Here is an 11478-nt window from a genome sequence, read left to right as displayed (position 1 = left end):
AATTGGCTCTCAAAAGAAATTTCAATCGTTGTACTGTTGATATTTGGCTCTGTTGACTAATGAGTTTGCCGACCACTGGCCTAGGGGCAAGGTCAAAAGGCACACAGATCCACTAAGAGTCTGCATCTTGGTGAGAAATGTGTGGTCTAGGAAGCTGCCTGAATTCCCTCAGATGGAGCAAAACAAACATTGTTTTTTCCAAATTCACAGCAAAGTGCCAGATGTATAGAATTCTACCATCACTATTTCAAGCGTCATTTACAACATTGTACTTTACCTTTTAGTGCTTGCTACTGTTGAGTGGCAAATGTTCACCGGTGACCATAAGGGTGAACGAGTGGCAAGTAAACATTTTGGCAGTCCTTACAAAGACAGAACCATGCTTTATTTGAGAGCTGTCTGCATTTGTACATTGGATGGGGGTGGGGGACACTTGTGATTTGATGGTGTAGGGATATAGTCATGTTTTTTTGCTGGTGGAAGTAGATGAATGCTTAATCAACAGTGTCCCAATGAAGGCACCCTGAAGTCTGGGAAGTCTGAAAAATAAAGGTGGGAGGCAGGTAAGGAGGTACTGAGAGAATGCCAGAGCCCCGAGAGACCTGGTTTGAGGAAAAGAGAAACTAAGTTCATTTTGAGACATTTTTGGGATTTAGGGAAGACCTCTTAAAAAATAGGCTGACACAATTCAGAAATCAATCTTCTTCTCAGGGTAGATGATCTGAGCGAGATGGAGAATGAGTTGGTCTCATTCCTCTGACAATCAGTTACCGGACTAATGAGGTCCGTTTGCTTTCACACATCAAAGCCCAATGAAACGGGAAGAGGAGTTTGCAGCAGAGAAAGTAGAGGTTTATTTAAAGGAATGGTGCCAAGCCTGGAGACACAGGTAAGCTGGTGCTTTCAGACTTGGCTCCCCGAACAGGGGCAGACTGTGTACAGGAGAAAAGTCATTAATCATGGTGACTGATGGAGTTGGGGTCATGGGCTCTACTGATAGGGTGGGGCCGGGTAGAAAGTCACTGATCATTGTATCAGGGCCTGATGTCAGCTATCGTATCCTGTCTAGTTTCCTGAGGTTGTGGTTGGAAGGTCATTCTGCTCTCACGGGCCTGGGACTGAAACACAACCAAGGCTGAGATGTTATTTTTAATTTGACTGAAACTCTGTTCCTTTGATCAACGGACCAGAGGCTTTATTCTTAAGACAGCTTGACTCTGACCAGAACCTAATGTCTTAAGGTCTTAATGATTTAGGGAGTGGACGTGCAGTATGTCATGGTGCTATTAGACTGGACACAGCTAGCTTTTCCCTTAATGAAAAAGCTATATTAAAGAACTGAAGTTCCTGTTTGATTACAGATATAAGGAAGGGCTATTTGGGCCCAAAAATCTGGGGCTCAAAGAGAGTGAAGAATGACATGGTAAACAGTGAAAGCTATATGTGATAGAGAGCTGGAGACTATTACAAGTCAAACTGTTGTGGTTCTCGGGGTGGGACGTATTCCAGCCAGTTTGGCACTAAAGCCTGTGGAGCTACAGCCTGGGAGACACAGATTCAGGTAACAATGTGAAGTGTGTTCCCCCAAGACAAAGGGGAGGCCACCTTGTATAGTGAAAGTTCCCACCCAGCTTTCCAATTAGGTCCTTTTTATAAAAATGAGGTATGTAGATCGTGCGGTTCTGATGGGATAGGGCAGGTCTAAGTTGGTTGGTAGCACACGTGGGGCAGAGTGCGGGAAGCTGAGAGTTCAGCCTGAGGTTCTTCCTGGTATAGGGAGTGTGTGAGGAACCCCTCTCAGCAAATGGCCACTGGATTCCTATTAAAAACTTTCGACTCTCAGTTGACCGTCGGAAGTCCATCTCAGAAGACAAATTCCTCCTCAGGGTTCACGTCAAGTAAATCTTTCTTCTTGGGGTCCACAGTGACAAGACAGCAATGATCTGGGTAGCCTTGACTGCACCCCAGCACCCCAATGCACACTCATCATTAGGCTTGAATGAGAGTTGAAACGAGTTGAAATATTGACTTTTATATGTTCTTCAGGTTCTACTGCCAACACATTCAACCAGCCAGCAAGAGCCACTGTCCATCCAAAATGCCTCAAGTTTTGGGTCAGAAAGACTCTGGTCTGGTCGCTCCCCTCAACAGAGGTGTTCTTTCTGTGTCACTGTCTAAATTTGAGAACTTGACTGATGTCCCGCTGTGTTCAGTGACATTGTTCAAACCTTCCAATTTGAGTGGTCTGTAGCCTCAATGGTTGGCAGCTCTTGGGACACTCATGAGCACGTGGGCAGGCACAGGTGTCTCATCACTGAGAGTAACTGCCAGCTTTTCAGAGCAGGACCGCGCTGAAATGCTTTCCTATCCCTCCATGAAATTAATACTTCATTCAAAAACACTGTCGAGGAGAATGTCTATGAGGGATGGCAGGGAAGAGGTCTGTGCTGAGAGAGAAGAAACCAGAAGCCAGGTCACAAAGGGGAGATGATGCCTGAAGCCTCTTTGCAGTCTGGTGAGGGGGACTCAGAAGGCAGCTGCCACTGCAGAGAACGTGGGCATGAGTCACTGGGGGGGAGGATTCTGTGGAGGAAGTCTGTGATAAAAAGTACATATTGAGACATGGATTGTGCATCTGGGGGTATTTTTGGTCCAAAAATAAAATGCCAAAATGTTCTGGTGACTTGTTGAGAATCTGTACCCGTACAGGCATGGAACCAGAGGCAGTCATGTTCAAGTGCTAAAAAAACGTGTCAATGAAAGAGTAACTGTTGTCTCAGCCACGGCTTGTGTTGTAAAGGGTGGATATAGTTCCCACAAACTCTGTGCCAGGCCTGGTCTTCAGGACTTATGAGCTAATGGATCTCAGGTTGAGTAGGATGGGCAGGGTGCTTTAGATTTAGGATCACAAGGAAGCTGGGATTGCTCAGGCGTCTCCTCCATTGATTTGTTCAGGAGTGAATCCTGAGCATAGTTGGGACCACCTGCTGTGGTAGCCCACAGCCCAGCATGGTGTCTGTTCTTGAAATTCAGTCTAGTTCACAGGCCTTCAGCCTTGCCCCTCTGCAGTTTGTGTGGGCAGAAATCCCACTTCCTTTCCCTCCTGGAACCTTAGGGCCTGGGGGTATGGAATATAGCATGGGGGGTTCCCAGCTTCCAGCTCTGCACTGGAGAGGATTACAATATGGGCAGCCAGGGTGAGACCTATGGACTGTGTCTGTCTCCTGCAGATGGTCACTGCTCAGACAGAAGATGTGGGTCAGGGCTGGAGATGTCCATTGAATTCCATAGAAAAGAAGCCTCTGACCCTGGGAGAGGCAGTGGCGAGGGTGTGGAGAAGCAGATGACAGAGATTCAAGGAGCAACAGGGAAGATAGCGAGGGGAGACACGGCCTTCTCACCTTCAGACTCAGGGCTTTTGGGGGTTTGTCCCAGAAGCATATACTATTTTAGTAACTTACCACCCCCCCCCCACACATATTTTTAAAATGAGTAAATGAAGGATGGAAAGTGGAGTTATTAAGGGAGGTCTTTCTTGCAGAAGGTTCGGCTGTGAAGGCAAGGTGGGGTGTGTGTGTGTGTGTGTGTGTGTGTGTGTGTGTGTGTGTGTGTGTGTAGGAGGGTTTGGGGCAGCAGAGTCTGCTTTAAGGTGGAGATCTCAGTGAGGCAAGTGACAGACAGTGACGTGAGGACCCTGAGCGGAGGGGTGGGGGTGGGGCATCCAGAGTCCCCAGGGAGAAGGGCTCTGACTCACCTGTGCTTGATCTTGTATAAATCCAGAAGTTCTGAAAGACAGCGGGGGCCTGGTCCAGCAGGCCGTGCCTTCTCCTTCCTTTATCAGGGATGTGTGGAGGATCAACCAAGATGATAAGCTATCCTCCTAGGTGCTGGGGATTAAAAAACCCTAATAAGACCTGGTTCTGTATTTGAACTTTCAGGTTATAAGAAGGAAGATAGTTTTGAAAAAAAAAGTTGGAAATCAGAGTAATAAGAGCTATAATCAGGGCATGACAAAGGGGCAGTGATGGGGAAAAGGCTGCCCTGTACTTGGGGTGAATCACATCGCATATGATTCCCTAGATGGGCCTTAAAAAGCCATCTTTATTCCGATGAGGACCCAAGGCATTTTGTCCTGTGAGTAAACATGGGTTCTCTCTAGTTATACCCCATTATTGCGAATTCCATCAAAAGCAAGAAAAAGGCAGAAGAATTGGCAGTTAGGTGCACACATGCATATACTCCTCCCAAAATACTTAACCACGAAGGCAGAAATCCTCCTTAAAAGAAAGTGAAGTTCTTAAATGGTTTCATCAATTCAGATTACACTAGCAGGGATCTAGTTGCTGCCAATTGAATTGAGTTAGGGCCTAACAGCAGCTAATCTCTTTCATGGGGAGATCCAAACACACACACAGACACTTGTCTTTGTATTTCTGAGGAGATCAGACAGGTAAACTGACCAGCAATGCTGTAGACTGACTTCAGGATGCTCTAGGCTGCTTCCACCTTTTGCAATCAACTCAGGAAAATTTGCAAAGACTCCAAGTCAAATAATTTTGGTCTACTTAAAACTGTTTTAAAAATTTTGGTGACTACTCACTTCTGATTTCTTCTGTAGGGATCAGGAGAGCTGCAGCAGCCTGCTGCAGACCTCACAACGTAATAAGCTTCCCCAAACTCCATCCTTAAAGATGATTTCTGAGGGAAAGTGGGAGCGAGAAAATGAAACATCGATGGTAGGGCTCTCTCCATTGATTCGTGTGACTCTTTTCCTCAGAACAGTTTTTATACATTTCTTGAGTTTCTTTCCCCAAGACTTTGGGTTACCATTTGAACACAGCAATGAAGAAAATACTGGAGTTTAAAAAGTTTAGGCCACTTGACATGGGTATTTCTTCTAAGGAAATACCTGGACAGTGTGTACAGTAAGAAAATGCTGGAAATAGCCTAAATTTTGGTTATTGGTTAGATAAACACTGGTATACCCACAGCAATAGACTTACTGTTATGGTTGTAGCTCAGCAGTGGTAGAGCCATCATTGGAAACCAGTTCTGATACCAGACTGCTCTTTAACCCAAGACACACGGCCTTCCGTACGGAGAAAATGAAAGGCATTGCTCAGCCACCTCATAAGGGCTGGTTTTCTCTGCAAATAGGAAAACAATCTGGTGAAGCAGCTTCTGCCAAACAGTTATATCATCAAGGTGAACGGATACTTTAATTTTAACAATAACGAAAGTTAACCCTGATGGTGTGCTCAATTCCAAACAGTGTGCAAAGGTTTAAAATCACCCTCCCATCCAATTCTCACTCTAGCCCAGGAGGTGGGACCCTGGTATTTATAGTGGGCTGGGCTTGGGTTTGCTCCACTTTGCTTTCCAAACAAAGTTTGGGGGGTCACCACTACAGGGGTATTCACTTTTCAGTTCTTAAACCCACTGCTTATAATTCTGAAAGACCCTCCTGTTATAGGTAGCAAGTACAATTAAGTGGCTTGCTCCAGAAATGTAACTGAAGTAGTGAATTTTTTAAATGGCCCACAGACAAATTTTTCAACTAATTCAACTAAATTGTGTGAGATGTATGAGACTTCTAACAATCATTAAAATTAAAATTATTCATTGAAACTAAATATTCTTGGATAAAATACAGTTTCTCAAAATGTTATTGATTTAAAAGTTATCCTGAGCCCAGCCAGCGTGGCTCAATGGTTGAGTGTTGATCTATGGACCAGGAGGTCATGGTTTGATTCCCGGTCAGGGCACATACCCGGGTTGTGGGCTCGAACCCTAGTGTGTGTGTGTGTTGGGGGGGGGGGGCAGGGGCGGGGGGGAGGATGGCGTGCAGGAGGCAGCCCATCAATGATTCTCTCTCATCATTGATGTTTCTATCCCTCTCTCCCTCTCAGAAATCAATAAAAATCCATTTTAAAAAAAGTTATCCCGAGTGTTTTGGCAATTTTGGCAAATTACTTTTTCCTCCTATGTAGATTTTGTACACATCATGAATAAATGTGGACTTGGCCACGTGTGCCTGCTTTTGTGTTCTTTCAGCAAGGTTGAAAATCTATTGTCTTTGTGGTAAAAATACCTGGGATGGTTGAGAAAGTGGCCAGAGGTGTGAACTTTGAGGCCTCTTGAGGCTCTGGTGTCACAGGGTGCTGGGCAGGGTGGTGGGGAGGTGGCCGGGTGGCCACTAGGTGCATTTCTAGAGGAGGACAATGATCAGCTTGGGGTTGGAGTCGGATCACTCCCAAACCACTAGCTCTTATTTGGAGAGGACTGCTCCAGAAGTTTATCTCTAACGGGAAAACCACATGTGGACTCGAGTTTCTAAGAAGGAAAGGAGGAAGTGGTGCACTCTGCAGATAGAGCCCGAATCCCTCTGCTTAATGACTGGGCCAAGAAGACCAAGGAACTGGGCAGTGCTCCACCCCAAGGCCCAAGAGGCCCAAGGGACCCCAGCCCCATCCACCGGGGACCCTGTCGCTGCCACGAGGTTCTCACTCAATACCACAGCGAGCGTGGCTGGCCGGGAGGGGAGGGGCGTAGCAAACCCAATGGTGCCCTGGGAGGGGGGTACTTCACCTGGTAAATCCCCTGACTTCATGATCAGGCCTCTCGAAATGCTAAAACCGCGGTCAACCTTAAAAGGGGGAAATTCCCAGTGGGAATTTATGCAAATGTGGTCCGTCACAGAAAAAAGTATAAAAAGCAAACCATGATTTGGGCTATTTTTGGCTTCAGAAAGAAAGCCCAAGTACAGCAGGAAGCCAGTGGCCCAAGTTCACCTCCAGCTCAGGGTGCGCTCAGGCGTGGACGTGTTCTCACAAGAAATCGCCGTCCTCCGGAGCCCTGCGGATGCCAGGCTCTGGGCCCCGGGGGGCACTGGAGGCCCGAGTGGCCATCACGCTGGGCCGGCCCAACGCCAAGTAGAGCCAGAGGCCGAAGAGGCCTGCAGCGCACCCCCAGCATCCTCCACCCCAGCCCAGGGGTACATTTTTGGCCGGGTTTCCCACTGTGCCCCTCAGCTTGCCCACCAAGGCCTACGTTCCTCCTAGTTTGTCCCAAGAGGCCCGGTTCTGTGTCCCTTTGGGTCCAAGGGTTGGGAGAGGGGACAGAAAGAGGGGTGGTGTTTTCCTTGTGATTCCTCATCGCCCCTGGACGGACCCGCGATGCTTCCTGCCATCAGAGAGAGATCCAGCATCCCCAGTCCAGGCTCGGGTGTGCCCTCACCACTGCGCCTCCATGCACCGTCTTTCCACGAAGATTTGGCCCGCAGGTCAGGGGGTCCCCGCGGCACAAGCCCACCCCAGCTCCCGGGCAGACAGGGAGAAGCCACGCTCCAGCCAGGGGCACCGTGGAGCCAGCTCCCTTGCAGCCTCGCCCAGTTAATCCTTCTCGACTCCCAGTGCCGAGCGCGGTGACACTGGGCAGGGGTGGGGAGGGGACCGTCACAGCTCAGGCGGGTAGCAGACTCTTCCCACGCAAACACCCCCTCCCCCGGCCCCCCGAGGCCAGTGGACAAGTCTCCGGGGCCGATCCTTCAGGAGCAACGTGCCAACCACAGTTGGTCCGGGTCCTGCATGACCTGGGGGCTCCGTGCACTTTCTCCTCCGAGTTGGGACTTCGCCGTGGCCGCCGGAGCTCCCCGTTCCGAGGGGCGCGTTCCGCGGCGCAGCCCCGGCCCCCACGGTGAACTTTTCTCCCCCCGCAACGACTTGTCCGCGGGGCCTCGCGCGCCCCCGGGGTTCCCCGGCCTTCAGCCAGGGATGGAGAGGGCCCCGAAGCCTAGACTCCCGGGGAGGACACACACGCTCGCGGCTTCCGACGCCGAGTAACTCCCCCGCCCTCTCCGGGCGGCCAGACGCCCTGGGCGGCGCCGGCCTCCGGGTGTGGATGTTCCCGACGCGCAACGCGGGCTCCGCGCGCGGCGACCCGGGTCCTCGCCCGCGTCCTCTCCCCGGCGGCCCCTGGGGCGGCGCGGGGCGCTCACCGCCCGCGACCCCGGCGTCCCGGCTCTCCAGGGACGGCTCTGCTTCCCCAGCGCGAGCCTCTCTCGGTCCCGGGCCAAGCAGCGGTGGCTCGGTGCCCGCGCTGCCGAGAAGCCTCGGTTCTTAACTTTTGTCGGAAACCGGCCGCGGGGCGGGGGAGAGGGGACGCCCGTCACCCCCCCGCGCGCCTCCCCCCGCGCCTGGGCTCGGCCCCCGCCCGCCCACCGCGCCGGGAAAGCCCCCGCGCCCCGCCCACCCCCGGGGCTCTCTCGGCTCCGGTGACAGTCTGCCGGCAGCCGCCTGGCGCTCGCCTCCGCCGGCCCGGGACGCGCAGCGCCCTGCTTTCCTGGAGCCGCAGGGGACCAGGGGCGGTGACCTCGGAGCGCGGCCCGAGTCCCCGTCGCCCAGCCCCGCGCCCCGGCCCCCGGCCCGCGCCCCGGCCGACGGCATGGTGCTGCTGGCCGGGCCCGGGCCGGAGGGCGGCGGAGCGCTCTGCGTGTCTTCGCAGCCGCCGTCCCCACCGCGCGATGCCAAGGCCAGGCAAGACCCCGCGGACTACGAGGAGTACGAGGACTTCTCGCGTCTGCCCGACACCCGCAGCATCGCCTCGGACGACTCCTTCTACCCTTCCCTGAGCCAAGAGGAGTACGGCACCCGGAGCGCGGAGAGCGTCTCGGAGGCAGTCTCCGAGGGCGTCCCGGAGGCGGCGACCCTCCTGCGCGCCGCCTGCGCCAACGACGTGGGGCTGCTGAAGGCGCTGGTGCGGCGGGGCCCGCGCGTGGAGGAGGTGCGGGAGACCGACCCTAACGGCCGGGTAAGCGGGCGTCTCCGCAGGTTCGGGTCTCCTTCATCGAACCCCCCATCCCCCCGCACCACGCGAATCCCGACTCCGCCCAGGTCCCGCGGAGACCAGGCCACTGCACAGAGCGCCCTTTCCTCGCTCTCGGGGCGAGAGGCGCGCGCGGAGCCCCGGGTGGCCTGCCCGTCCCAGGTGGGGGCGGGGAGTGTGATTTGTCCGAGGTCACAGCCGCGCGGCGGCCGCACCGCTCCCGCGTCCTCCCATTCCCCGCCCCCGGGGTTCCCTGGGCCCCGAATTCCCCCTGGGCTGGCGCCGGATGCGGGTCGGCAGCCTCTCATCGGCCTCTTTCACCCGGGCCCCCTCGGACCGTCCCTTTCCTCCCCGGGAGGGACAACCCCTTCCTCCCAGCGCCCACGGGGCGATCTCCGAATCGGTGTCACTACCACTAGCCGGGGCCGTCTCCCACCTCGTCCTCCCCCCCTCTCCCTCCCCTTCCCGCCTGGGGGCCGCGGCACCGGGCTGGCACCCCAGGGGGCGGGGGTGGGGGTGGGGAGAGAGGCACTGGGTATGTATCCGTTAGTCGAGTTAAGACTCAGCTCCGGCAAGAAACGTTTAGAAAAGGAAAGAAAAAGTTTGCTTGCACAGACGTGAGGACTGGCTCGCCAGACACCACCCACCAAGCACGGGGAGGGAATAAAACCACAGGGTGACCGCCGTGGGCACCTGCCCGCGTGTCTGTGCTGGGGGGACACGCCGCGGCTTCCCCGGCTGGTCCCAGTCCCCGGTCCCGAGGGATGGCTGGAGTGAGCCTAGCACAGATCAGGACTGCGAGTGCTTTGGCTCAGGAGCCACAGCTGAGAGAAGATAGGTGCTTTTACCTGGGCCTGTGGTTTATCTCAGGAGCGGGGAGTGTGGCCGCGGGGGGAGTGTGCTGGGAAGGGGGAGGGAGGGAGGTTTGTCTCCATCTGTGGTCTGGGCAGGGCTTTAGCAGGCGGAGCTGGGAGTCCAACACGAACTTGGGGGTCTGTGCTCGTTGTAACGTGTCAGACAACGCTGGCCCCAAGTTTTCTAGGGCTGCAGGGGCCAAGGTGGGACCCTCCGGGCAGCATGGCCTTGGTCCTGCCGGGACCCTGGGCAGGGCCACGCCCTCGCTGGCAGTGACTGGGATTTGGAGCTTCTCTTTCTCCAGCTCTACTTTCACTTTTTCAAGGTGAGTTTTCACATGCAGATGTTTCTATCAAAGACTTCTTTCCTGAAGCCCACCGGGATCGGGAAGAACAAAGGCGGAGGAGGTCTCTCCCATGTGCTGGGCAGCCCTGGGTCTCCAGGGGGCTCTAGGGAGGGGGGGGGGGCACTGCCAGCGCGTGGCTCGCCTAGCCCCCACCCTGAGGCTCCCCTGGGCTCAGATTTATTATGTTCGCTTTGGGGGTAAAAAAAATAAAAGTTTGAAAACGGCTGCCTCAGAGCCAAATGAGAATAACGGAAACCACGCCCAGGGGGCTTGGGCCTCTCAGACCCAGTTTCTGGGCAACTTTGGAAAGCCCCTCCCTCCGCATAGAGTGAGGAGAGGGCAGTGGGATGGAGAGGCTGGCTCAGCCTCCGGAGGCTCTGCCTCTGTTTTCTCCTTGTAAATAGGTCCCGGCGCTGTGAGCGTGAGATGCCCTAACACACAGCACTCGGCGTGGCCCTTATTCACCTTCACTGACCTGCCTTCTTGCTCTGAAAAGTGCATCCTCCACCTCGTTTTGTCTTCCGCCAGGCAAAGCTTGTTCTCTTGGCTTTTCCCTTGGTCAAGAGCCCTTGGTTTCTCTGCTTTGTATCTCCTCCTCTCTGCTCCCCACCAAATCCAGATGGAGAAATGACATACTGTCAGCCAACCACATGGCTCTGGGGGTCTTTATCTCCTGGTCAGAAGGAGCACGTCCTGTGTTCTGTGCTCCGAGTAGGGCAGGAGAGAGCTTCTGATCTTCCCGTGACTGCTAGGTGCTGTTGCCCAAACAGTCTCCGTCTTCCTGAAAAACCGAGAGAATAAAATGTCCCATGTGCCAATGCACGACCCTGTGGCGCGTGGAGTTGAGTCACTGCGCAGGGGTTCACTGCAGACTGACTGTGTGCAAGGCACACACATGTTAGGTACTCTAGGAGACTCGAAGATGAACCAGTCTCTGCCTTTGAGAGTCTTAACCTTTCAGATAAGGAGAGAAGAACTCCGAGAGCTCCTCCATGCTTAGAGACAAACCTCCCTGCCCCCTGAGATAAACCAAAGGCACAGGGTCCCACCAGTTTCTACGTAAAATCACATATCTCTGTCAGCTGTGCCCAGTCCAGAGGCAGGGTGGGAAAAGGTACGAGGGACAAGTGTCTTGGATGCAGGCAGCTGAAAACAGTCCTGGGAGCCTCGTGAGGGGAGACTTTTGGAGGCAGTGGCAGGCAGGTGCAGTGTGCTTGGTGGTGGTGTGGCACAGAGCGGGGAATGTGGGAGCTTAAGCTGGAGAGGCTGACCCGGGCCCGGTGATGAGGGGCCGGTCTAGAATAGCTGGCTAAGAAATAGGAAATTGGAAACAAACTGGTTTCAGGCATGGGAGTGTCCAACCTTGGGGCCACACGCGATGCTCACTCAGGTTCTTACGGGAGGGTCACCTTCTTAAGGAGGTCTTTCCTCTTACTCTATCTAAGCCAGTAGCC

General features: G+C 54.0%; 1 protein-coding gene and 1 long non-coding RNA gene across 3 annotated transcripts in view; one reads left to right on the top strand and one right to left on the bottom strand.

Annotated features, from left to right (window-relative positions):
* Positions 1 to 402: 402 nt before the first annotated feature.
* On the bottom strand, positions 403 to 8071 carry LOC307104660. Its single transcript, XR_013813919.1, has 4 exons — positions 6092 to 8071; positions 5004 to 5147; positions 3755 to 3887; positions 403 to 2447 (listed from the first exon to the last, which is right to left on the bottom strand). It is a non-coding gene; the product is annotated as an uncharacterized lncRNA (long non-coding RNA).
* Positions 8072 to 8255: 184 nt separating this feature from the next.
* The window catches only part of ANKRD33B (ankyrin repeat domain 33B), a 62845-nt gene continuing 59622 nt past the window's right edge, over positions 8256 to 11478 (top strand). The window contains exon 1 of one of the 2 annotated variants that reach the window (XM_079779613.1): positions 8256 to 8808. In XM_079779613.1, the coding sequence (XP_079635739.1) occupies positions 8443 to 8808 (366 nt within the window). In that variant the 5' untranslated portion in view covers positions 8256 to 8442. The remainder of the gene's footprint in view (positions 8809 to 11478) is intronic. The other variant, XR_013813916.1, reaches the window with a different exon arrangement.

Source organism: Cnephaeus nilssonii (genome assembly GCF_951640355.1).
Source record: "Cnephaeus nilssonii genome assembly, chromosome: 2".
NCBI classification, from domain to species: domain Eukaryota; kingdom Metazoa; phylum Chordata; class Mammalia; order Chiroptera; family Vespertilionidae; genus Cnephaeus; species Cnephaeus nilssonii.
The sequence above is the reverse complement of the archived record's forward strand: the minus strand, read 5'-3'. Positions and strand labels throughout refer to the sequence as shown.